General features: G+C 44.8%; 2 protein-coding genes across 4 annotated transcripts; one reads left to right on the top strand and one right to left on the bottom strand.

The window, feature by feature from the left end:
• Nucleotides 1-2,124: 2,124 nt before the first annotated feature.
• LOC139570110 (actin, aortic smooth muscle-like) lies at nucleotides 2,125-10,174 on the top strand. Its single transcript, XM_071391665.1, has 9 exons — nucleotides 2,125-2,256; nucleotides 4,449-4,623; nucleotides 4,884-5,012; nucleotides 5,838-5,948; nucleotides 7,822-7,906; nucleotides 8,341-8,502; nucleotides 8,663-8,854; nucleotides 8,985-9,166; nucleotides 9,561-10,174. Exons 2-9 carry the CDS (start codon nucleotides 4,495-4,497, stop codon nucleotides 9,702-9,704), a joined length of 1,134 nt encoding a protein of 377 aa, XP_071247766.1. The 5' UTR covers nucleotides 2,125-2,256; nucleotides 4,449-4,494; the 3' UTR covers nucleotides 9,705-10,174.
• A 363-nt stretch (nucleotides 10,175-10,537) lies between these two features.
• Nucleotides 10,538-23,536, bottom strand: LOC139570109 (AMSH-like protease). Of its 3 annotated transcripts, XM_071391663.1 has the most exons (12): nucleotides 23,379-23,536; nucleotides 23,180-23,240; nucleotides 19,400-19,507; nucleotides 16,764-16,981; nucleotides 16,155-16,230; nucleotides 15,181-15,276; nucleotides 14,613-14,922; nucleotides 14,054-14,178; nucleotides 13,455-13,592; nucleotides 12,539-12,651; nucleotides 12,052-12,151; nucleotides 10,538-11,914 (listed from the first exon to the last, which is right to left on the bottom strand). In XM_071391663.1, the coding sequence occupies exons 3-12, from the start codon at nucleotides 19,427-19,429 to the stop codon at nucleotides 11,858-11,860; spliced, it is 1,263 nt and encodes a 420-aa protein (XP_071247764.1). In that variant the 5' UTR covers nucleotides 19,430-19,507; nucleotides 23,180-23,240; nucleotides 23,379-23,536; the 3' UTR covers nucleotides 10,538-11,857. The 3 variants fall into 3 exon arrangements, with proteins under 3 accessions (XP_071247764.1, XP_071247765.1, XP_071247762.1); XM_071391664.1 differs by lacking the exon at nucleotides 19,400-19,507 and having other exon boundaries at nucleotides 23,379-23,513; XM_071391661.1 differs by lacking the exon at nucleotides 23,379-23,536 and having other exon boundaries at nucleotides 23,180-23,354.
• Nucleotides 23,537-27,494: the final 3,958 nt, after the last annotated feature.

Raw genomic sequence — 27,494 nt, 5'->3', positions numbered from 1 at the left:
AAGAGAACATCTCAATTTGCTGTAACTTGAAAGCTGTTGATTATTGGGTGACAACTACAGTCATTTGGTGGCGATTCCTGACAATTTGAACTGTTTCAGAGGGAATGGTATACCATTTGCAGGACAATTCATATTCACTGACAATAGCCTGCCTCAATTACAGTATGTTCAGTTAGTTCAATCACAAACCCAATGGTCCACCAGTCATGCTGATAATATTCTTTCTCTCTTACTTCCTTATTCTCTCTCTCTCTCTCTCTTTCCCCGCCCACCACCACCCCCCTTTCTCCCCACCCTTCTCTCCTCCATCTCTCTCTCTCCCCTACTCTCTCCATCCTGATATGGCTTTGTGCTGGCCATTGTCCGTGCGTTGTCGTAGCGTAGCATACCTCACCAGACAGAGAGAGAGAGAGAGTGCAGGGAGTCTGGGACATGAGGCAACACCCGGTCAATCCGTCTGATGTTTACAGTATGTGGTCCCACCAGCGCAGATGAATGCCGTCCCGTTCCCAGCTTATGACTCCTCTTACAGTTCAATAATAACTACACCTAGTTTAAACTTAAAGGGCCACTTTAGCTTTTGACTGTAGAATGAAAGATTTATGTTTTCACGTATGTAGGCTGGACAGTGGTTTGGTGTTGGAGACAATGAACAAAAGTGGTGAAGTGCCCCTTTCATATAAACGCTGCTGGAAGACACTGACCCCCTGACTGTTAGAGGAGGGTGATGTGGGCTTTGCCATACTAAGAGCCAGCGACTTAACAGGCCGTCCACTGTGGGTCTCAGTGCTGTGACAATGTGCAGTTGGTGACAGGTTCTTTTGGCACCTTTCTTTAGTTCTGTAAAGCCTCAACTTCACTGTTCCTTGCTGTGGTCTCGAGGCCCATCCACTGAGCAGCCGCTCACAAACGGTAGCATTTTCATTCCGTAGTGGGTTGTCACAGACTGTTACAAGTTGGGTTGCAAGGTAATTTCAAGGACACACTGAGAAAAATTGTGTAGCATGACATTCTGGCATTTTGAAAGGTTAGGATATTCCATAGTTAGAGAATTCAACTGACCTTTTCCTCAACACCAACTGACAAGTAAGAATATACCCTCATACTGTTTGAATGTTTCAACATCTAACTGATGCCAATTCAAGCAGCACCTAGATGCTGTATTTGTGACCTGACCCCTGTCATTCTTACTACATGGGAATGCCACTGTCTGTGTGTGTGAGGGCTTGCTACACGGGAATGCCACTGTCTGTGTGAAGGCTTGCTACACGGGAATGTCACTATGTGTTTGTGAGGGCTTGCTACACGGGAATGCCACTGTCTGTGTGTGTGTGAGGGATTGCTACACGGGAATGTCACTGTCTGTGTGTGTGAGGGATTGCTACACGGGAATGTCACTGTCTGTGTGTGTGAGGGATTGCTACACGGGAATGCCACTGTCTGTGTGTGAAGGCTTGCTACACGGGAATGCCACTGTGTGTGTGAAGGTTTGCTACATGGGAATGCCACTGTCTGTGTGTGTGAGGGATTGCTACACGGGTATGCCACTGTCTGTGTGTGTGAGGGATTGCTACACGGGAATGCCACTGTCTGTGTGTGAAGGCTTGCTACACGGGAATGCCACTGTCTGTGTGTGAAGGCTTGCTACACGGGAATGCCACTGTCTGTGTGTGTGTGAGGTATTGCTACACGGGAATGCCACTGTCTGTGTGTGGGAGGGATTGCTACATGGGAATGCCACTGTCTGTGTGTGTGAGGGATTGCTACACGGGAATGCCACTCTTTGTGTGTGTGAGGGATTGCTACACGGGAATGCCACTGTCTGTGTGTTAGGGCTTGCTACACGGGAATGCCACTGTCTGTGTGTGAGGTCTTGCTACACGGGAATGCCACTGTCTGTGTGTGTGAGGGCTTGTTTGTCACAGGGGGCAGTCCTGCAAGCTCTGTGCTGTGTGTTTATGTTCCAGCATGGTGAGATCTCCTGCCTTTCACAGAAAAAAAGGCCCCTGGAATGCCCTGAATGATGTGACTGGGCCCTCCGCAGAAGCAATTGGATTGGACTGTTTTTCCCCGGCCATCCCTATAAGGCTCTGGCTGAGTGAGGCAGACAGGGAGAGTGCGGCCCCGGCTCCATGTTTGGGATGTGGGAGGGGTAAGTGCAGGATGGGGGCTGGCTGGGAGCTACATAAAGTCTCCCCAGGCCAGTGAGAGGGCACACCATCCCTGAGCGGCAAACCCCGGCCAAGCACTGTCAGGGTAAGTGGACCACCACCTCACCTCTCCTGTCCTCCTCTCTCTTCCCTGTTCCTCCTCTCACCCCCTCGTTGTCCTCTCTCCTGCCTACTCCTCTCCTACACGCTTAGAAAAAAGGTTCCAAAAGGGTTCTTTGGCTGTCCCCATAGGAGAACCCTTTTTGGTTCCAGATAGAATTATTTTTGCATCGCTGTATAACCCTCTGTGTAAAGGGTTCTACATGGAATTCAAAAGGGTTCTACCTTGAGCCAAAAGGGTTATATCTGGAACCAAAAATAGTTCTTCAAAGGGCTATCCTATGGGGACAGCTGAAGAACCCTTTCAGGTTCTAGATATAATCTTTTTTCTTAAGTGTACCCTCTTTTATCCTCTCCACTCCTCTGCACATTCTCCTCTGCTCTCATCTCCTCCGCTCTGTTCTCCTCTTCTCCGCTCTGTTCTGCTCTCCTCTGCTCTCCTTTGCTCTCCACTTCTCCACTCCGCTCTCCTCTGCTCTCCTCTACTCCTGCCTTCCTGTCTGCCCGACTGCCTCAAGTCAACAACTGCTAAATTGTCAGCTGCTAATCTGCTAGTCTGAGTCAACCGCAGGGGTCAGCACCTTACAGTGCAGACTGCTTCTCAATCAATTTAAACCAGGCTCATTAGGCTTGATGAGCTTTGGCTGATCTCACAGGCGCATGTTAATGAAAGACAGGTGTTTAGACATCTCACAGCTAAGTCACTGGGGTCTGTTGTGGGTATTAAGTGTCACAGTAGATGAGATCCTAAGCCTGGTGGTGTTGTGGTTTATTAAGAACTTGTGGTTGAAGAAGTTAGTGTTGCTGCTAATGCTGTAACTTGCTTGAAACAGTGTGGTAGAATGTCACAGTAGTAAATGCTAGAACTGTCTTGTTGATATTCTGGTATATGCTAAGCTACCTATTATGCATAATTTTTTCAGCTGGTTGATTATGATATTAGACATCTGTTGCCATAAGTCCCATAATGCAATAGAAACAGTCTCAAATTCTTGTAAGGTCTCTTGGGGAAAGTCAGGTTGATAGGTTGTAAAGTCTCTTGGGGAAAGTCAGGTTGATAGGTTGTAAAGTCTCTTGGGGAAAGTCAGTTTGATAGGTTGTAAGGTCTCTTGGGGAAAGTCAGGTTGATAGGTTGTAAGGTCTCTTGGGGAAAGTCAGGTTGATAGGTTGTAAGGTCTCTTGGGGAAAGTCAGGTTGATAGGTTGTAAGGTCTCTTGGGGAAAGTCAGGTTGATAGGTTGTAAAGTCTCTTGGGGAAAGTCAGGTTGATAGGTTGTAAGGTCTCTTGGGAACAGTTTGGAAGTTTTTGAAAACATCGTACACAGTTTTGAAATGAGTAAAGGTTTTGAAATGTGCAAAGGGGATAATGGCTGGATGCATACAGGGGCCTCTGTCATGTTATTGGACAGTTCAACACTGGTCAACTTTCAGCACTGAACTCCATCATAGCTGCTCATGGTACCCTCTGCTGGAAAGCTTAGGAAATCCTTTATTCTGAAGGTTTATGACTAAATATGGTTCTGCTGGAATCTACTGCCCTCTCTCTCTCCCTCTCTCTCTCTCCCTCTCTCTCTTTCTCCCCCCCTCTCTCCCTCCCATCCCGTCTTTTTTTCTATCCTTTTTTGTAAACGATTGTAGATAGGCAGGGCCAGAGAGAGAGAGGGAGTGAGGTTTGCACAGTCCAGTCCAAAGACAGACATGACTCTGCATCATTTCCTAATTAGGAAGTTTTCCCAGGGTGCTGCATCCATTCATTAGAGACTGGAGTTCAACCCTAACCTTAACTAAAGAGTGTTTTAGGATAACTCCTATGGGGAGTTTTGATCTTAAGCATATATGCTTTGCTATTAATGTTAAATGTTTACAGTATTATAACATTATATAACAATGTGCTTCATAGGATTTTGGTGGACTGTATTTATATTATACTCTAAGCACAGGTCAACTTTCCAAATTGACTTTTTCACTTTCAATAGGAATAGCCTCATCCTTTCTTCACACTTTGGTAGTCCAGTGGATTTGCCTGAGCCATGTATTCCTGAATGAATTAACGTAAATACTTGCCACACCAGTTTAAACATTTTATGGTTTACGTTTTTTATGAATTCACCTCAGAAGGGTGAATCAAATCTATCACTCTGAAGATGTTAACACACTTTTCTCTCTGTTGCCCCTGCAGTGATTGTCTCCAGTCGGAGTAAGGAACGTAAAGCAAAGAATTGACAATGTGTGACGATGAAGAGAGCACCGCCCTTGTGTGTGACAATGGCTCCGGTCTGTGCAAGGCAGGCTTTGCCGGGGACGACGCCCCGAGAGCAGTATTCCCCTCCATCGTGGGCCGTCCCAGACATCAGGTGAGCCACCATTCGTTCATTAAAAGACAGGCTGGATGTAACTTCTGATTGGGTGATGAGAATGCATCCACTTTTTTGTCCGTAGTCTTTCATGGTCCTTGGTATATTCTTAATTTAAAGCATCATTTTTTGATTTTATTTACCCATCATGGTTTAAGACTCAACACAGCAAGGCCTATTTGTTGAATTTCAGTGCTAGCAATGGCATCCACTTTACAGTGTGGTGAGTGTGCTTCTGAGCAGCCGGTTTCTCTCCCCAGGGTGTGATGGTGGGCATGGGACAGAAAGACAGTTATGTGGGTGACGAGGCGCAGAGCAAAAGAGGTATTCTGACCCTGAAGTACCCCATCGAACACGGCATCATCACAAACTGGGATGACATGGAAAAAGTAAGCCTACCACACCCCACCCTACCCTACCACACCCTACCCTACCACACCCTACCATACCCTACCACACCCTACCTCACCCCACCCTACCGCACCCTACCTTACCCCACCCTACCCTACCACGCCCTACCTCACCCTAACCTACCTCACCCTACCCTACCACACCCTACCATACCCTACTACACCATACCCTACCACACCTTACCTCATCCCACCCCACCCTACCCTACCACACCCTACCACACCAGACCCTACCTCACCCCACCCTACCACACCCTACCACACGCTACACCACCCCACTCTACCACACTACCCTACCACACCTTACCTCATCCCACCCCACCCTACCCTATCACACCCTACCTCACCCCACCCCACCCTACCACACCTTACCTCATCCCACCCTACCCTACCTCACCCCATCCTACCCTACCACACCCTACTCTGCCACACGCTACACCACCCCATCCTACCACACTACCCTACCCTACCACACACTACCCTACCCCATCCTACCACACAACCCTACCACACCCTATCCAACAATGACACAGACTCAGGATTCAGACGATTTTAAAACAATATAATTGGAAAACAGTGACACACTAACATGGAATTTGATGTACTTTGTGATTTTCCATCATGGCACTCAAAAGTAGCCTCAGCCAACACAACTCCCCGGGTGGCACTTTGGGATTTATCCAGGGGCATTTAGATCCAGGATCTATTCTCAGAACTGTTACATGATAACAGAACGAGGAGTTAGCTAAAGAGACCCCAGACATGTTCAGCGATGTTATGCTAATTATTGTCGATGATTGGCAGATCTGGCATCACTCCTTCTACAACGAGCTCCGTGTAGCTCCTGAGGAACACCCCACCCTGCTGACAGAGGCCCCCCTCAATCCCAAAGCCAACAGGGAGAAGATGACGCAGGTGATTTTTTTATTTAACCTTTATTTAACTAGGCAAGTCAGTTAAGAACACATTTTTATTTACAATGACGACCGACCAAAAGGCAAAAGGCCTCCTGCAGAGACGGGGGCTGGGATTAATAAATAAATAACATATAAATATAGGACAAAAGACACATCATGACAAGACAGACAACACAACACTACATAAAGAGAGACCTAAGACAAGAACATAGTAAGGCAGAAACACATGACAACACAGCATGGTAGCAACACAACGTGACAACAACATGGTAGCAACACAACATGACAACAACATGGTAGCAACACAACATGGTTGCGGCACAAAACATGGTACAACATTATTGAGCACAGACAACAGCACAAAGGGAAAGAAGATAGAGACAACAATACATCACGCAAAGCAGCCACAGCTGTCATTAAGAGTGTCCATGACTGAGTCTTTGAGTTAAGAGATTGAGATAAAACTGTCCAGTTTGAGTGTTTGTTGCAGCTCGTTCCAGTCTCTAGCTGCAGCGAACTGAAAAGAGGAGCGACCCAGGGATGTCTGTGCTTTGGGGACCTTTAACAGAATGTGACTGGCAGAACGGGTGTTGTATGTGGAGGATGAGGGCTGCAGTAGATATCTCAGATAGGGGGGAGTGAGGCCTAAGAGGGTTTTATAAATAAGCATCAACCAGTGGGTCTTGTGACGGGTATACAGAGATGACCAGTTGACAGAGGAGTATAGAGTGCAGTGATGTGTCCTATAAGGAGCATTGGTGGCAAATCTGATGGCCGAATGGTAAAGAACATGTATCTGCTCGAGAGCACCCTTATCTGCCAATCTATGAATTATTTCTCCGTAATCTAGCATGGGTAGGAAGGTAATCTGAATCAGGGTTAGTTTGGCAGCTGGGGTGAAAGAGGAGTGATTACGATAGAGGTAACCAAGTCTAGATTTAACTTTAGCCTGCAGCTTTGATATGTGCTGAGAGAAGGACAGTGTAGCATCTAGCCATGCTCCCAAGTACTTGTATGAGGTGACTACCTCAAGCTCTAAACCCTCAGAGGTAGTAATCACACCTGCGGGGAGAGGGGAATTTTTCTTAACAAACCACATAACCTTGTTCTGAACACCTCCAAAACAAAGGTCAAGTGTAGAGAAAGCTTGTTGGACACTAAGAAAGCTTTGTTGTAGAGCATTTAACACAGAATCCGGGGAGGGGCCAGCTGAGTATAAGACTGTATCATCTGCACATAAATGGATGAGAGAGCTTCCTACTGCCTGAGCTACATTGTAGATGCAAATTGAGAAGAGCGTGGGGCCTAGGATCGAGCCTTGGGGTACTCCCTTGGTGACAGACAGTGGCTGAGACAGCCGATTTTCTGACTTTATACACTGCACTCTTTGAGAGAGATAGTTAGCAAACCAGGCCAAAGACCCCTCAGAGACCAATACTCCTTAGCCGGCCCACAAGAATGTAATGGTCTACCGTATCAAAATCTTTGGCCAAGTCAATAAAAATAGCAGCACAACATTGCTTAGAATCAAGGGCAATGGTGACATCATTGAGAACCTTTAAGGTTGCATTAACACATCCATAACCTGAGCGGAAACCAGATTGCATACCAGAGTGAATACTATAGACATCAAGAACTATTCTACTGTAGACATCAAGAAAGTGATGACTACATACACCACAACTAGTACTTGTTCCAATGTATATCTTCAACCCAGCCTTTCAAGACTGTGTAATACACCTAATATAAACAGTAGGAATTTGTTACATGATGCTGAGTGTATGATTGGTGCAATTAGAATTAAAATGCTCACTGTCATAATGTTAGTGTGGAAAATAACACTGTAACCTAAACAAATGCTCCTGCTCTAGATTATGTTCGAGACCTTCAACGTTCCAGCCATGTACGTAGCTATCCAGGCCGTGCTGTCACTTTATGCCTCTGGGCGCACAACAGGTCAGTATAGGACACTAGTCAAAACCAGCCTCATTTTACACTGACCATTCAGTCCCACTGAGCCCAAACTTGTTTACTCCCAAAACTGTCCTCCCAAAACTTTTTTCTCCCAAGCCTGTCCTCCCTAACCTGTGTCATCCCAAAATGGTGTCCTCCTATACCACCCAAACCTGTGTCCTCTCAAACTTGTGTCCTCTCAAACTTGTGTCCTCTCAAACTTGTGTCCTCCCAAACCTGTGTCCTCCCAAACCTATGTCCTCCCAAACCTGTGTCCTCCCAAACCTATGTCCTCCCAAACCTGTGTCCTCCCAAACCTGTGTCCTCCCAAACCTGTGTCCTCCTAAACCTGTGTTCTCCTAAACCTGTGTCCTCCTAAACCTGTGTCCTCCCAAACCTGTGTCCTCCTAAACCTGTGTTCTCCTAAACCTCCACAGGTATTGTCCTTGACTCTGGTGATGGTGTCACCCACAATGTCCCCATATATGAGGGTTATGCCCTGCCTCACGCCATCATGCGCCTGGACCTGGCTGGCCGTGATCTCACTGACTACCTCATGAAGATTCTGACCGAGCGGGGCTACTCATTCGTCACCACAGGTCAGTAGAAACTCTGGGATGCTATAAACTCTGATGACACATACCGTACAGTGCATGACTTTTAAGCAGAGGCCTATGCAGACACAGAAGTGTTGTTCTGCCAAACTACAAATCAATCTAAGTTCTTGTTCTGACCTCACCCTTATTCTCCTCTCTCTAGCTGAGAGAGAAATTGTTCGTGACATCAAAGAAAAGTTGTGCTACGTCGCCCTGGACTTTGAGAATGAGATGGCCACCGCTGCCACCTCCTCCTCTCTGGAGAAGAGCTATGAGCTGCCCGACGGTCAGGTCATCACCATCGGCAACGAGAGGTTCCGCTGCCCGGAAACCCTCTTCCAGCCCTCCTTCATCGGTAATCCCTCACTCCTTCTTTACCTCTTTCCACTCTCTCCATTTGCCTTTCTCTCAACAGTTTGAAACAAATATCTATTCTCCCCACTGTCCCCTGTGACTCAGCGTGATTTCCTCTGATTTCTCTCCAGGTATGGAGTCTGCCGGTATACATGAAACCACTTACAACAGCATCATGAAGTGTGACATTGACATTCGTAAGGACCTGTACGCCAACAACGTCCTGTCAGGAGGTACCACCATGTACCCTGGCATCGCAGACAGAATGCAGAAGGAGATCACAGCCCTGGCCCCCAGTACCATGAAGATCAAGGTGTGTTGATGCTACTAACATAGAACATAGAGTTAACTTGCATGCCAGTGAGATGCTACTGACAGAGTTAACTTGCATGTCATAGTGAGATGCTATACAGTGATTTGAATTTATTCAATATGGTAGTCCTCATAACTGTAATGGTATATTTTTTCCATTCACCTCCAGTAATGATATTGTCCCATTTCAACATTGACGCAATTATCCTTTCCAGTTTTGACCTGGTTTCTATGAATAGAAATCATTGTCTTGATAAGTGTTTCAAAATGTCATGCAAGTTGTTGAGGCCCAATCTGAATGTCACTGATATTGTCTCACGAAGCTTTGGTGTACTATTTACTACACATATGGGATTTCCTCATTCAGTATATTAAATGTTATCTTGTGTTACCAGATTATCGCCCCACCTGAGAGGAAGTACTCGGTCTGGATCGGCGGCTCCATCCTGGCCTCCCTCTCCACCTTCCAGCAGATGTGGATCAGCAAGCAGGAGTACGACGAGGCCGGCCCTTCCATTGTGCATCGCAAGTGCTTCTAAACAAGGCCCAGAACCACCCCACCCCCAGCCCACTCCGTCCCTCCTGCCCCAAACTCTGCTCTCGTTCTATTGCCTGTAAACTGTGAATGTGTACCCCATTTAACCTTGTGTGTTTCTGTCTTTGCACTGCCCACCCCTGCGTGAATGTTATGTGGTTGGTCGTGTACCTTTCAAAGAATAAAGCTTGAACGTGCAGCTGGTGTAAAACTTTGGGGACATTCCTAGGGCAATGTATGTATGTATGTAGATTCCAGCGATGGCTATAGAAGCAAAGAAGCTGAATCTGTTCCACAGAGCTCGCATTCTCCCTCTTGTGTTCACTTTGTTCAGTACATCATATCCCTGGATGTGGCCAGGTCTCTCGCATGGCTCAGATCACTGCTGAAAGCTTTAACAATCTGACGGTTTGTTAAGATCCATGTAAACATGAACGAACACCCAAGGAAGGAATAAAGCTCTCATACAAGGAACTCTGTCTGGCTCATACATTTAGATTACAAGGGTTTAGAATATAATTACTATGACTACTGTCGCATCTAGCCACATTTTCAGCGGGTTAGCGTTTAATGTCATGAATCTTATTCTGGAGGCAGCTCTTCAGAGTGGTCACAAGCTGGCACAGCCAGTCATAAAAATCTGATTTTCAACCTAACCTTAAGCACACTGCTAACCCTAATGCCTAACCTTAACCTTAAATGAAGACCAAAAAGCAAATGTTTACAATATAAAATTATATATAAAAACATGGTTCTGTTAATTTGGGGAGGGGAAAGCAGAACAACTACATTTGGAAAAACACGCCGCGCAGTTAAACAACAACTTGGACAAGAAGATAAAGCAGTATGTGTTTTATTACCAAAATGACAGTGGAAAAGTGTGGTAGAGTCACAGCATTGACTGGTTGTCTTTCCCATTTCTAAACACAAAGCCACTACAACAGAGCATGTTCCTACAGCGCCACTGGGACAGCTAATCACACTGTAGCAACAGTCCAACAACACACTGTAGTACTGATATAAAGTCAAATGAAAGACAAAGCCATTATCAGGACTGCTGTGAGGGGGTGTGACAAGCTCTTTTCCCCTCACGCCCACTTCTGCCAAAGGTGAAAGAAGGAGAGCTCAATTTTCTACAGGGAGGTGTGCTTAAAGGCTAGCCTGGTCCCAGATATGTTTGTGGTGTTTCGTTAACTTCAAATGGTCATTGGCAACCCAAACAATGATGAGAGCACAAACAGGTCTGGAACCAGGCTACTTAAATGCTTCATGGGCGTGGAAAGTGAGCCGCTACCTGAGCTCTGTGTAGTCAAGGCCCTTGAATGGCAAAAAGCTACTGTTACTTTAAGGCGCCTAAGGTTTCTTTGCTTCCAAATTCTCTGAGCACTTTGGTTTGTTCCTCCCCACACAAGACATGCCACCTCGACAGGCTACTTTTAGGAATATTTAAGTTATGGTTCTATTTTCTGTTTTTTGGTCAACACTTCAAAATAAATCAAGACTCACAAATAATGCAAAAATGTCAAGGCTAACATCCAACTGGCCAAAAGTCATGAATTATAACTAAGACAACAAAACAACTTCCTAAACCACAGAGCCATCACAATTAAATCCAGTCCATTTTATATTTAAGAAATCAATCTCTTTTTATTTGTTCGTCAAATCTCTGCATGTAATCAATTGTGCAAATGCTGTATAATCGTGTTTTACAAGTCTTTTCCATTGTGTCCTGTTCCAGGAAAGTTAAATGGTAAGGATACCTTCATGGGAGACTATCATTCACATAACACATAAGTGCACACACTTTAACCAGTTCTCAAACTGAAACACCTCAGGCCATTTACAGCAGGCCTGCATGCTAAAGTAGTTCTCTCTGGAGAATTCCACATCAAATCTGGCTCAAAAAAAATCCACTCTGCCAAATTGACATGTTAAGCTATCAAAAAAAAACATACTTTAGGATAAAGGGTTGATAAAACGACACCATTAGAACAATTCATCACCATGTGTTGCAAAGCAGTTTCAATTGACAGTACGTCCTTTTTAAAAAATAAATACAAAAGCCTTCATTGTAAACAAAGATATAAATAGGAGATCCAGTTTGTGATGGTGAGGAGGAGGAGGGGGGGGGGTGAGTGTCTTCCCTTCCCCTCTCTGTCACCTGAGGTCCAGCACGGTTGTTTTCAAGTCCTTTATAACAACATGCCTACAGATCTGAAATTAGAAAAGCCTCGTTTAACTGTTCAGGTCAACTCACCGTGGAGAAGCACAACTAACAATAGAAGGAAATGTGAACACATACAAGCTCTATTCGTGACAGTGCTGAGAGGATGTCTGTGTGTATGACTTACGCTGAAGAGCGGCGGGTCCTTGGAGTGTGGGTGAAAGCCCTTCAGTCTGCAGCGGGCCACTTCCCCCATGCCAGAGCTGGTGAGTCTGAACACCCCCGTACTGCAAAATACATACCACAGGCCTCGTCTACACGACGCTCTCATGGCCAAAGAAAGTCTGTCTAGTAAAAGTAAATAGTCTTCCAGCTAAGCAACCTTAAAGCCAACATAGGTTAGTCATCTGAGAGCTGAGCTTACACCCGAGGCTCGTTCAGTGGGTTGGAACATTTAGAGAACCAGATAGAGACGTTGAGTATAGAACTGACACGACTCATTGTTCCACGTCACAGAGAATCGTCATGTCCGTTCTACATCACGCATTTCTAACTCCCTGGAACATTGCTCGTTACTGAATAAACTATTTGACTACCGTCCACGTTGCATGTCTTAGTGGATTGGTTTTCTTTAGCGTCAGCAGGCCTACTCATTCTAGCGGACAGAGACTCACTCGTTGTGTTTGGGCGAGCAGACGATGGCGATGGCTTCAGGCAGCATGAGCTGGTAGGAGCCGTGTGTATGCAGGTCTACACTGGACAGGAAGGCCGTCTGGGTGGGGTGGGTCTAAGGGCAGAGGAGAAGAGAGCAACCAGCAGAAGAGATAATGGAACTGCGTCAAAAAGCTCATTTTCTGATAGGTGAATTACATTTGATGTTTATTCCCCAAAAATCGGTGGAACTACAGATGTAGGATCTTAATTTGATCACTCTTGTTACTGCACAGCAGGAAATGTAAACTTGTAGTGTATGAGTTTCTAAAAGGCTTCTAAAGTTTGTAATTTACACTTGATTTGCCATAACAAAAAATGCTAAATGCAACCATTTTCATTCATTATAATCCACGTAATTATTCATATTTCCGGTTGCTGCAGGATAATTTTCCTGCTGTAGCAAACTGGCTCAAATTAAAATCCTACATCTGTACATTTCACTGTGTTCCTCCCCTGTACAACTCCCATGTTAGGGGATGTAAACCATAAATCCAAGGTTTATATTGAAGGGGTACAGAATCTACAATGCATTATCTGAAGGTGACTGGTAGGGCTATGAATAACTGTGACATCTGATCCAGAGGGCCTGGTTTCTATGGTGATATTATGCAAATAAAAGCTCAGCCTCTGCTAATCTCTCCCCAGCACAGCCAGAAGAGGACTGGCCACCCCTCAGAGCCTGGTTCCTCTAGGTTTCTTCCTAGGTTCCTGCCTTTCTAAGGAGTTTTTCCTAGCCAACATGCCTCTACATCTGCATTGCTTTCTCTCTGGGGTTTAAGGCTGGGTTTCTATATAGGCACTTTATGACAACTGCTGTTGTAAAAAGGGCTGTATAAATATAAGATTGGGGGGGGGGGGGGGGTGGTGTACACTCACATGGATCCAGCCCAGAGTCAGCAGACTGTGGTGGTCCTGGAAACTGAAGAGCTCCTCTACGTTCTCCATATCACAGTAGTCTGGGCCAGCTGACTGCTTGGGAACCACCACATGGGTCAGCAGAAACTCATTTTGAGTCTGGAAGAGACAAAAGGTAACACTTCCCATGAATGCCCTCAGACGGGATTAGAAGTGCATTTATAACAGCTTATGAGCTAATTCATTACAAATGCACAACAGTTGCTAATAATGGTTCATAAGTCTGGTGACACTGAAGTACTGTTATTGCTATTGTGCAGGATTTGGCACACCCACCTACACATAGCAATCTGGAGCAGGCACTTACATCATAAGATAGCAAATAATGTAGGGAGTACAAGCAACTTCAAATACTATTCTTGAACTTTGAACACCTTACATTGGCAACCTCCCTCCTCCTCGCTCACAGAACTATCGTTTGCAGAGGACATGATTACAAATGGTGACTCCTGTTGTACGGTTAGACATAGTAAACTGGGATGTTTGACTTTCCCCAATAAACTGGCAGTTTAGAGATAAATGTTTGCGTACAGTATATTTGATGGAAGAGCATGTCTTACCAGTTTTCCACAGAGGACCCCACATGTCTCTATGCCCCTGGCTGTGTTGCTGTCGGCTAGCAGCAAGAACTTGTAGGTCAGGTCTCTCGGAATGACGACCCGCCTCAGGCCCTCAACCAGTTGAGCTGTACAGACGCGCGGACGGACACACACGGACACACACACACACACGGACACACACACGGACACACACACACACACACACACACACACACACACACACACACACACACACACACACACACACACACACACACACACACACACACACACACACACACACACACACACACACACACACACACACACACACACACACACACACACTGTTGAACTACAATAACAGGATGTCCAACCATGTGACTCATGCAGCACATATACAGACTACAAATACATCAACAGTTATTATACTAGCCAGCTAAAATATACACAGTAACTATTAATGTAACTCATTGTTTACTTCCCCATATTACCTAACTAATGGATTGTTTGAGTAACAACCATTCAATCTAAAATATAGAGCCTAGATGTTCCATCGTAATGGAAGCAGGACACTCACTATGTCCGCCAGCCAGTGTAGCTGCTGGCTTGCTGCTGGGGAGAGAAGGTTGATTGCGGTTTGGGTCGAGACGAACATGGTTCTTGGAGGAGTGGGACAGGCAGGACCCGTCCGTTTGTTCAGGCACTTTGGCGACCGCCTCGTCTCTGCGATTGGCCAGCTCCTGTCTGCGCAGTTGGTCCTCGAAGTAGCGGAACTGCTCCGCCTCCATCTGCATCCTGCGCAGCTGAGCCACCCTCAGTCTCTCCTGCTCTACCAGAGACGTCCTCTGCAGCTGCTGGCCACAGCCATCCACCACCACGGCCTGGCTCTGTGCGCACGCACACACACACACACACACAATCTGTGCCATTTCAATGTTCGTACCATTTGTTGATATAGGTGATCTTTCTCCAAACCACTTCTCATCAATACAACTATAAACTTGCTGCATTGAAGTATTCCCATTCGTCAAAAAGGGATCCAAATAATATGAACAGGTGTTGCACACTAGCACGAACAGGGTATCCAGCCAGCTTCCAAAATAATCTGTCTGAATGTAATGAAAGGTTTGGGTGCTAAACCTTACCTGACTCATTAGATATGCTGCGTGTTCCTTGTTGAACTTCTCATGGAGGAGCTTCCTCAATTGATCTTTGCGCGGAAATGCGACATCTTGCAATTTCTGAGAATAACATTCAACAGATAAACGGGACAAGGTCATCTGTGTGAGTGCCGGCAGGGAAACACTTTCTTCCATTAGCAGTGGGAATTTGCAGCTTAAACGGTCAGTCCAAGTGGGCTGAATCACTACTTTGAGAAAAGAAAAATGACAAGCCATTAACCTACCATTTCAAAGCTCTTAATAGATTATAGTGTCGTTTCTACTGTTAGTCATCAGAAGGTCATCTATCGCCTTTTCTAGACTGGTGCTGTCCCTGAGCTGACCTTGCTTCGCTTACCATAAACATACCTCACTTAAATCAAAGCAGACCACTAAGTAGCCTATCACTCAGGCAGACAGGGCCCTCTCTCCATCCCTTCACCCCTCTCTCCATCCCTCTCCCCATCCCTCCCTCTCTCCATCCCTCAACCCCTTCACCCCTCTCTCCATCCCTTCACCCCTCTCTCTCCATCCCTACCACCCCTCTCTCCATCCCTCCCTCTCTCCATCCCTCTACCCCTTCACCCCTCTCTCCATCCCTCCAGCCAGGTTAATGAGCTCTCTGCAGGTCTGAGCACCACGGGGGTCCCCCCAACACAGCAGGCCAAGGGTTTAGCACCACGGGGGTCCCCCAACACAGCAGGCCAAGGGTTTAGCACCACGGGGGTCCCCCCAACACAGCAGGCCAAGGGTTTAGCACCATGGGGGTCCCCCAACACAGCAGGCCAAGGGTTTAGCACCACGGGGGTCCCCCCAACACAGCAGGCCAAGGGTTTAACACCACGGGGGTCCCCCCAACACAGCAGGCCAAGGGTTTAGCACCACGGGGGTCCCCCAACACAGCAGCCCAAGGGTTTAGCACCATGGGGGTCCCCCAACACAGCAGGACAAGGGTTTACCTTCATTATCACCTGCTTCTCTGGCACGCTGCACTCCCGGTAGTCTCGATGGCTGGGGAGTTTCTCTACAAACAGACTGACACAACAGAGAGATGGTTAGACAGATTATAGTTTATGAAGACTTATTTTTACTGCTACTATTATTAATCCTGTACCCTAGTCACTTAACCCCTGCCTATTAGGTACATATCGACCTCAATTACCTCGTACCCCCACACATTGATATGGTACTGCTACTGTCTGTATATAGCTTCCTTCTTGTGTATTTTATGTATCTTGTGTATCCTTGTGTTACCATTATTATTATTATTGCATCGTTGGGAAAGGGCTCGTAAGTAAGCATTTCACAGTAAAGTCTACACCGGTTGTATTCAGCGCATGTGACGAAAACATTTGTATTTGTATTATTCATCAATCAAGTACTTGAACTGCCATTAGTACATTGGACATAGGTATGTTAGTATTCCACTATCACAGGCCCTAAACTAGTCTGCAACAATTGTCAATTCAACATCTATTCCACGTTGGTTCAATGTCATTTAATTGAAATGACGTGGAAACAACGTTGTTTCCACCAGTGTGTGCCCAGTGGGTACGCTCTCTCCTCACGTGATGAACTTGTTGTATAGGACGTAGGCGTTCTCCAAGCTGCCCTCCTCCAGGTACACGGCGGCCATGCGCTCCATCTCCACGCCGGAGCGGAAGTAGCGGCGTGGCGTGATCTCCTCGTTGATCTCCACGCTGCAGCCCATCTTGCTGAGGGCCAGCACGCGCTCCGCCGCCGTTAGGCTCACGTCGGTGTGGTCCGGCTCGGCCGCCAGCTTCTTCTGTTGGGGGTCAGAGGTCACCAGGGTCAGAGTTCAAAGTGTAACAGAGGTCAACTTAGCAGTCAATGTAACCCCACGCATCGGAGTATAGAAGAGCATAATAGACGTGGTAGTTTGGCATTTTCCTTCCAATGGATAAGGTTAGGATTTGACTAAGCATGGAGAGGACAGCCCTGTCAGCACTAGCACACCTCTTCCTACACCTCAGGGACCAAAACAACACATTTATCACTAACATTGCATCAGAACCAGTGTCTACATGGGCAGAAAAACCCTAAGGCTAACAGCCTGACACAGCAACACTATCACCCCTAGCAGCAGTACTACTGTAGCATCAACTGAAATAGCAACGGCTAGGATCAGCATGAGCCGTCTCCCTCAGCAGCCTCCCAGCCCTCCCCAGGCGGTCACGTGACCAGACAACATCACCACTGTCATCCCTCACTAGGTCAGGTCGGCCAAAACAGGCGGGGGATGGAGGGGGGGGTTGCTGATCGGAAGCATTCATAGGTAGAACGGACGACGCTATGCTAGTACACACTAGCCTGATCAGTCCTGCACCACACTAATGAAAACAGCACAGTACACACGGGACACTGCTGCCTCAGAGTTCTTTGAGGTTACTATTGACGTGGGAGTCTTATCAAGACTCCACTGGACTCTGCAGGGGGTAGTGATGAAGACTGCGGGGGAAATGATTGTACTCTCGATGAAGGATCAGATTAAGACATCCTTTCGGCAGCGACAGTTGAAGCAGGCAGGAGTTCTCTCGTTGGAGGGCTCGATGATAGCATCTCCTTTGTCTAATCATCTATTCATGAGCAGAGGAAGTGTAAAGAGGCAAACATCCGCTCTATCCCTTTCTCCCACCCCAGGATGGAGGGATGAGTCTGACAGAGCAGCTGAATACTAATGGGAGTGAGTCAGGGGAAACCGTTGGCATGGATCCCCAGCCCACTAACCCATTCCCACTCTACAGAAGAAATCAATGCAGCCCACCCACATCATCTGCTTCTACACAGAGGACACCCATTCACTCCAGCTTTCCACCCACCTTCCTATACTCACCTTGATTCCTACATTTCCCAAAGACAAGTGAACTCAACTCACCTCCCACCTCTCCCACTCCACACACAGCCCATCAACCTTACTCACCTCCCACCTCTCCCACTCCACACACAGCCCATCACTCCCCCTGTCACCTCCCACCTCTCCCACTCCACACACAGCCCATCACTCCCCCAGTCACCTCCCACCTACCCCACTCCACACACAGCCCATCACTCCCCCGTCACCTCCCACCTCTCCCACTCCACACACAGCCCATCACTCCCCCGTCACCTCCCACCTCTCCCACTCCACACACAGTCCATCAACCTTACTCACCTCCCACCTCTCCCACTCCACACACAGTCCATCAACCTTACTCACCTCCCACCTCTCCCACTCCACACACAGTCCATCAACCTTACTCACCTCCCACCTCTCCCACTCCACACACAGCCCATCACTCCCCCCGTCACCTCCCACCTCTCCCACTCCACACACAGCCCATCAACCTTACTCACCTCCCACCTACCCCACTCCACACACAGCCCATCACTCCCCCCGTCACCTCCCACCTACCCAACTCCATCACTCCCCCTGTCACCTCCCACCTCTCCCACTCCACACACAGCCCATCAACCTTACTCACCTCCCACCTACCCCACTCCACACACAGCCCATCACTCCCCCTGTCACCTCCCACCTCTCCCACTCCACACACAGTCCATCAACCTTACTCACCTCCCACCTATCCCACTCCACACACAGCCCATCACTCCCCCCGTCACCTCCCACCTACCCCACCCACACACAGCCCATCTCTCCCCACTTCACCTCTAACCCCTTAAGGCGTGCACACTAGGTTCAGTTTGCGCCTAGCAGAACTCGGCTAGGTGAAGTGAACGTATGTGCCTCGCATACTCCCTTAAAGGACAATCGCTTGAAAAAATTGAAAAGCGCGGCAATAGTACCGTTTGTCCCTCTTGAGATGCCATAGCCAGTTAACACTTCCTCAAAAATGTACTCAAAAAAATCTGTAATTAATTGACGTTCGTTCCGAAGAAGTTGTAGTAATTTTACAGCTAAGATGTTTGTTGCAGTATTTCACAGTGGAAAAAATGTGCATGAAAGCGAGTCGTCTCTCATTGAATGACAACAAACACTTATTTGAAGAATCCCTACTGTTGACCAATCACCAGACTTCGGGTTGCCTCAACAACAACAACAAAAAATTGTGAGCATGAACAGCCGAAAAAAAACCTTGCTGAAGACCAACGGGAACAAAAACGTCACAAAATGTCATAATATATGCACGAACTGTTTAGGATGGGAAGCAAACAGACGCCTTTACCCCCGACTAACAAGACTCACCAGTGTGCTGAAGCTGAAGCCTTGCTCCATGGTGTCTTTAGACTGCAGGATCACAGGCTCCAATCTTCCCAAATGTGTCCACCTGTCATCTCCTAAGATGAAAGCCCACTGGAGACGAGAGGAGAGAAATCTTAGCTCGGCTAATGGCCATGACTCTGTTGTGTAATGATGGCCGTGTGGTCGATAAAGTTACCTCTCACAGAGATCGAGACATTAATGTTGTCCACAGAGACAGCTTACCCTCGGTAGGAGTCATATAAATTGATCAAGTTCTTGACTTAGAACTTGACTTGCATTACAGTATGTAGTATTTTCAGCCAACAAGGATTTCTGTTGTTTCATAGCACGAGTCTCCAAAAGCAGCCGCTCAATCAAATTCTTACAGGTTCTTCAAAATAGAGTAACATGCTTTAACGGCCTCCAAGAAAAGGTGGCATACTGTTGCTATGACAGCTTGTAACCAAGGAGCAAAATAGGGTGATTCATGGACATATTCTGCTGAGATGAAATCCTTTATCTATCACTAAGCTTGGTCAATGAGCAGATTTGAACAGTGCCTTTAATCCTCCAGGGTCCCTCTACTCTTCAATCCCAAAACTACTATTTGATACTGCAACCGAATTGAAAGCAAGATGTTGCAATACATCCAAACCCTTTCCATTTGTCAGTGACATTCTGGTTGATGCTGCCATGGAAACCCATCACGTACAGTACACAATAGCAGCATAGTGTGAAATCTAGGTGTAATTAACACTGCCCAAGGCTGACTGCAATGTGAAAAAAAGACTTCAAGTCAGTTCCTGTAAAATGTGTATATTTCTGCAGTTAATACATGTATTTAATACAAAAATTTGATTAGAATTCTGAATTATTCCTCTAATTCATTTTCACGCCAACAAAGAAATGTGAAAAGAAAAGGCAAACAAGTCCTTTATAATCCAAAGTGTGCCCCAAATAGAAACATTGACCTCTGTACTGAAAATAAATAGTTTAGTGGAGGTCCAGACTCCAGAGAGATCTGGCTAGTCTGATCAAAATCTCTCTTGTATCCTTTTGTCTATCCTGTCATAAGCACTTGAGTACTCATCATTCATGTGTGAAGTGTTCGCCAAGCTTTGGATTCCTACTTTCTCTGCAAGAAGCAGTAATGAATGCTCAAGCAGATGGGAACAACATTCACTGATTCAAATAAGATTTTTTACCAAATAGAATTACAGGAGACTTGACAGGCTTCAGTCACTAGCAGATAGGGTTGAATATTTTCCCAGTATTTTACAAATGTTCCATCCCTAGAATAAATCACTTTTCTCCCAGGTAATCTGGTAAAACTGTAAGAGCCATTCAAAAGCATATACTGTAAATAGGCCTTTGTCTGGATTTGATTAGAGCTTTGATTGAAAATTCAAGTCTGATGCTACCTGCGCCTAATGAGCCATACATTACATACATTTTATGAGCCCTACATTAAAGACTTGTAATGAGCCCAAAAAAGGCCAAATGATTGTGTCGTTATCCAATACACATACAGTACCAGTCAACAGTTTGGACACACCTACTCGTTCAAGGGTTTCTTTATTTTGACTATTTTCTACATTGTAGAATAATAGTGAAGACATCAAAACTATGAAATACACACGTGGAATCATATTGTAAACAAAAATTGTTAAACAAATCAAAATATATTTGAGATTCTTCAAAGTAGCCACCCTTTGCCTTGATGACAGTTCTATATATTTTTGTGACTTGCGGTAACTCTTTGTGGTTCTAAATCAATAGTTGTTTAGTGGTCCAAAAATGGAAACATGAACTTGCTTGACCATGCTGTAAGTCATGTAACTGTCTGTTACTGTACATGCAATATGCTTTGTGGACTTCGCTGGACAGAGGTTGCCATCTAGTTTTGTGATAAAACCAAAAGGTGTGGTTGAATGTATTCTGCCATTGTGTCTTATTGTCTGTGCCTTTAGGCCTATAAATCACGGTCGCAAGGGATATCATTTAAAAGGTTATAAGAGCAAACAATGTAACGATCACAACACAAAGGTTGTAATATGGCTTTTCTTTGGCTTCCCCAGTGATTTTACCCACACACCGCTACTGTATTCCCACCATTAATTAGATAAATATAAGGCTAATACTGCATTGACTGCATTCCCTGAAGGTTAGGCTAGAACATCTATATAGCAATCTAGAACAGGATTATCAATTTCAATGGAATTGATGACGAGAGAGAAAGACTGCGAGAGACTGCTCGGCGTGCACTGATTTAAAGCAACAATATTCGAGAAATGTTTTAAAACTCTGCAGCTGCAATTTTTTTAATGTTTTATATCTTTACAAAAATATATCTTTATCTTTTAGAAAAATAAGGTGACCCCTGAAAGTTAGATGTAGGAAATGTAGGCCTACCTGTCACAAGAAAATAAAAAAAAGTTCACATGATGAGATAGATCGACATACATTGTGAACTACGCTCCAATCTGATATGGTCTGTCCCCACCCTGAGCGTTGGTGATTCATCATGCAGAGGCCATAGAGAAGCCACATTTAGACATTGCATATAATTTAACAGTTCCATTTCACTCCATGCTGTTTATATAAATAATTTATTATCATTTACCGGTTTCTCAGTTATTTATCCCGGGAAAAGGGAGTGGTTTTAGGTGGTAAATCCCAGTAATCATGTTCCCGCCATTCAACCCTACTAGCAGATTATGAATACAGCATGATATTGATTAGGCTTTCGAACTACAAACCCAATCAGGAAACTACGGTGTACTACTCTTAGTGCTATTTCTGACAGTAATTTCAGTACTGTTTTCTGTGGTATGGTACAGTAAGGACAACAAACCAACATAATGAAGTGTTACTTGAGAGTGGAAAGGCATAGAAAGCTAAAAGTTATTTTAAAACATACCTAAAATGACAAGTCAATATTCCAGGGAACTACTGAACACATTTGATTGAAATGACCTATTAACATTGCCCTACTAAGGGACATCGCAATCATGAGTCTTTCCTTCAATTGAATTTGCACACTAAACGCATCATTCAAAAATGGTAGGCAATTTTAAGATATGACTTGCAAACAGTGCAGATTCAGGAACCCTCTAAAAAAAAATGAATGTGGTTGCATTGTAGGCAGTCTACTGTATTTGAGTCACAGTACTATCATTTGGATAAATTGTCCATTATACCAGTATCTAATATCCATTATAACATTATCTTAAATTATTTTAATAACGAACGTCAGTGAATTTATAGACATAGAACGTGTGTAAGTATCCTCTGAAACAGTTGAATGTACAGTAACTTCCGCTCTCTCAGACAGGCTTGACTGTGTTTCCTGTATTCTTTGGTAAACTGATGCACCTGTCACTAGCTGTTACAGTAGTACATCGTCCTCTTTTGATAGCCATGTGTATCAACATAAAGATTTAAAAAATCACACCCTACATGTCAACGATAGGAACGTGTCTCATCAACAACATTGTATCTGTACAATGACGTCGATCATCCCTTGGGCTACAGTGAATTTGTAATTTCAGATTCGATGTAGCAATAGGACCTTTCATTGGACCTCATGTTTGTGATTTAAAATAAATTCCTGGACATTTAACAGCTTTGCAACATCAGGAGATTTAAGAGGGGGGCTTAGGAATGAGACTAACTTAATCAGACTACTGCGTGTAAATCCAGGAAAATAATAGAAGCGGTTTAAATCAAATAGCTTAACATGCAGTAAACTGATCAACCATGTAAATAGGTGAAAACGCTTACCAGTGTATTTACCCGCGTCTAATGCCCATACTCGTGTGTCCCTGTCGTCACGTGGCACATGCTAGAATTGAGTACGAAAACAGGCGTCAATAAATCACTGTTCTCTTATCCAAACCTCGCCGATTTAGCTTTTGTACAGTAACCTACTTCATGAAGTCATTGTTCAAAATGAAAAAGGATAGAAAGAGCGACAGTTTACCAGCGATAAAATGGCTGAAAGCTGTCTTTCAAATCCAATGTCCAATAAGGCGAGAGAGATTGTTATCCAGTCCACCTATTATAACATCGGCGCTGTGGTGTTGGTGGTGGTGGCAGCAGCGGCGGTCTCTATGAAGTGATGTGTGGGGAGGAGAATCCAGTCCACCACTGGTGGACAAAAGAGAAAATGCCTTACAGTTGCGACACATGCGGCATCATTTGCATCCTGTAATTTACAATAAGAATATTCATGCATCCTGTAACTTTTAAGAAGATTGTTCATGAAGAAGCGTTTGGCTTGACACATTGCGTGTTAAATTGGGGAAAATTTGAAATAAAAAAATCTAAAGGCTGCCCAACAAGAAGATATTTCTATGGAAGCCCATTCAGCTACCGACATTTCTTTGAATGTGGAAGCTATTTAAAAATGTTCGAGATGCACTCTTAACATTTCGTGATACTAAGTCTAAATGTTGAGATATGTGTGTGTGTGGGGGGTGCATGCCAGCAAAGCCACAACACTAAAACAATTTGCGCTATAACGGTGACAAACGGTGCCCACAAACTGTTAGGGCCTACATAAAGCTGTCCCAACACCTTACCACTGCTACACCTGGCTATCAGCGGAGCCATGTCTGGCAGCGAAACAGTTCATTCAGCCTCATTTACTGCCTTTCAAAAAAACATAGCTGTTATGGCTGACTTGCTTAAGCAAATGTGGTTTCTAATGACAATTGAGATGTACAAACTATGGCATAAGGGGACGACATGCGGATAAGAGGCATTAATGAGCGAGCTAGGACGAACGTATAACTATTTGTTCAGCACTTTTGAAATGTACAGTGACAGAATTCATAATATGGGCCGTTCTTAGTGTTCTCCCTGTACACCAAGTCAGAACCGTAGGATAAATAAAGGGGGCATATAAGCAGACAATGAAAGCTCTTACAATATTCGATCATTACATTTCTCAAAAACAGGTTATAGGCTACATGTGCACCACCAAGTCAGAACATTAGGCGAAATTAAGAGGTGAAAATAGACCAAATTATTAGGGTGTTTCACATGGGCTACTAACAGCTCACTACACAATGTACACTTAGTATTACTTTCAGTATACAGTACAGTATACATTGGGGCGGTAGCCTAGCGTTTAGAGCGTTGGACTAGTAACCGAAAGGTTGCAAGTTCGAATCCCCGAGCTGACAAGGTAGAAATCTGCCGTTCTCAGGCCGTCATTGAAAATAGTTAAAGAAAGGTTAAATAAATAAAACATATCTCCCTGGTATATTACATAATTTATGCAGAAGCATACATTTTTGGACTCACCTTTTTGTGCTGTGCTCAGGAAGGTGGCACGGCAGTCCTTTGTGGGAAAATGTTGTCATCAAACTGTCATCAAAGTCTGCCATTCTCTGGATTTATGGTGCTTTCAAGACAACTGGTAACTTGGGGGGGGGGAAAGGTTGAATCATGATGACGTCAGTGATATTCAGGCCGTAGCTCTAGAAAGAGGTCCGACTTCCGGATTTACAATTCTGAGTTGGATGAAAGTTCAAAACGTATTTTCCCAGTCGTAGCTCGTTTTTCCCGAGGTCCCAGCTGTCTTGAATTTACTAAAGTCCGATTTTGCAGTTCCGAGTTAACGGTTGTTTTGAGCTTCATTGACAGCATGGCCAATGTTTATAATTTTAAACTAGGAAAAGAGACCCTTAATCTTAGACTTGGAACCACACAGCCACTCCACTGAATAGCAGGCTGATTGCTTTGCAAATCTTGCAGTTAGCCACTGATTCCTTCCAAACCACTCATTGTTGAATTTGCGATGTCCAAGTTGTTGTGTAATGTTTATGTCCAATAGCCGATGAGCACCCATATGTTTTATCGACACTTTCTCTTCATTATTTCCCTTCACATGACAAGGATAAAAAGGATTTGTCAGTAGATTGTCGATTCGATTCATGATGATGACTGCAAGCTAAGATCTTGAAAGTATGATGTTAACATGATCAGCCCAATCAAATCTGCTGTAGATAAAACATGATTTGAAGTTGTTTTATCTGTGGCCAATGACCTTGAGCCTTCTTGGATGGGCACTTCTAATATAACTCTATGGCAGTACCCAAGAGGTTTGAATTTTCTAGCTCTACTCTTAGACTTGGCGGTGACGTAGTGTCCCCATGAGTGACAGAACACTGAGCCAATCACGGCGCACCGCTCCGTATTTTCTGCTGGCTTGCCCCACCACCACAGAAAGCACAGAGCTAGGCTGAAACACCTGCATTTTGGAGCTGCCTTACACCTTGCCCAAACCGGCTGCGCGCGTGCGCCATCGTGCGCTATCGTGAATAAATTTATTTTTCCCCCCCACACCAAACGCGATCACGACACGCAGGTTAAAATATCAAAACAAACTCTGAACCAATGACATTAATTTGGGGACAGGTCGAAAAGCATTAAACATGTATGGTAATTTAGCTAGTTAGCTTGCACTTGCTAGCTAACGTTAATTTGTCCTATTTAGCTAGCTTGCTGTTGCTAGCTAATTTGTCCTGGGATATAAACATTGAGTTGTTATTTTACCTGAAATGCACAAGGATCTCTACTCCGACAATTAATCCACACATAAAACGGCCAACCGAATCGTTTCTAGTCATTTCTCCTCCTTCCAGGCTTTTTCATTGTTTAAATTATATGGTGATCACATCTAAACTTTCATTGTATTACCACCTTATCGGCAAAACAGTTTGTCTTTCTATCACCCACGTGGGTATAACCAATGAGGAGATGGCACGTGGGTACCTGCTTCTATAAACCAATAAGGACATGGCACGTGGGTACCTGCTTCTATAAACCAATGAGGAGATGGGAGAGGCAGGACTTGGAGCGCGATCTGCGTCAGAAATAGGAAAGACATCTATTTTAGCCCTTGGTGTCGCAGACGCTCGTTGGCACCCGCAAGCAGAGTGTGTGCAATAATTGAATAACATGGATTTCTAAATTTATTTTGCGACGCTCGCGCACGCGACGTGTCTGGTCTGGTCAGCATGTTACTCAAGAAAACAAAAAAGAGACCATGTTTGTATGCGGCTTTATTAACTCAATTCTATATTATTTTTTTTACATTGTTTGCAAACTGATATGTGACACATTAATGCCAAAATAACATGCATTTTTATTTATTTTTTAAATGTGGGCGCCACTGACCAAGCCCTTGATAAGGTGAATCAGGTGAACTAGTTCAGGGCAAAAACAAAATTGTAAAACATCTAGGGGTCCCCGATGAGAGGTTTGACGCATAAAAAAACTAGCTAGATATATATTATGTATATAGACGTATGTATATCATCTGTGTAGGCCTTTGCATCTGTAATTAAAAAGTTACTCATACAGTATGTCATCACTATTGTGTTGATTTATTAATTCCAGTCAATCATTTTGGATTGATAAGGTCTAGACAGCCTAGCCACCCGAAGTTTTGAACATAAACAACATTTGATAACATTCACATGGTCTCTTAACACAAATAAATAGGCCTATTTTAGGCTATAAATGCAGTACATAGCTTAGGCTATGAATACATGACGTTACCGCTTCGTTTCCCCTGGCCAGAGTGGGTCAGAGCGCATAGGGTTTCTCTAGGCTACCTGCAGCTGTGGTTGTTATCGGTAGGCTATAGCTGATCAGATTAATTGTGCACGAGTTGACAAAGCATGAGGCAAAGCAGTCTAAACAACAGTACTTTGTCCCTCCTTTTCAACACTTTTGTGTCAATATTTTTTCTTCAACTGAACCAAAGGTGCTGGGGGCAAATTCCTGCTTGCCACACGTTTTCCTGCGGCTCTGCTGTGCTGATCTCTGCAACGTGGATAGATGGAAATCACCACGTAATGCTACAAATGAAAATCCTAAATGCCAAAATAATGGAACCAGTTGAGTGAATGTGGGATACTGTATATTGAGAACAGGTGCTTCCACACAGGAGTGGTTCCTCAGTTAATTTAGCAATTAACATCCAAACATGCTTAGGATCATGTGTAAAAATGCTAGGCAGATTTATTAGATAGCTCTATTCTAGTGAACATGTGGCACAATGATAAACCCCTCCCCTGGCACA

Source organism: Salvelinus alpinus, chromosome 3 (assembly GCF_045679555.1).
Source record: "Salvelinus alpinus chromosome 3, SLU_Salpinus.1, whole genome shotgun sequence".
Taxonomy (NCBI): Eukaryota; Metazoa; Chordata; class Actinopteri; order Salmoniformes; family Salmonidae; genus Salvelinus; species Salvelinus alpinus.
This window is presented reverse-complemented; position numbering and strand designations above follow the sequence as displayed.

Coding starts and splice junctions, on each gene's coding strand:
- LOC139570110 (XM_071391665.1), top strand. CDS start 4,495: ATGTGTGACGATGAAGAGAGCACCGCCCTTGTGTGTGACAATGGCTCC. Junction 5,013..5,837: donor ACTGGGATGACATGGAAAAA/GTAAGCCTACCA, acceptor GATGATTGGCAG/ATCTGGCATCACTCCTTCTA. Junction 8,503..8,662: donor CTACTCATTCGTCACCACAG/GTCAGTAGAAAC, acceptor TCCTCTCTCTAG/CTGAGAGAGAAATTGTTCGT.
- LOC139570109 (XM_071391663.1), bottom strand. CDS start 19,429: ATGGAGCAAGGCTTCAGCTTCAGCACACTG. Junction 14,923..15,180: donor CAGCATATCTAATGAGTCAG/GTAAGGTTTAGC, acceptor GCGTGCGCACAG/AGCCAGGCCGTGGTGGTGGA. Junction 13,593..14,053: donor GGGTCCTCTGTGGAAAACTG/GTAAGACATGCT, acceptor TGTCTCTTCCAG/ACTCAAAATGAGTTTCTGCT.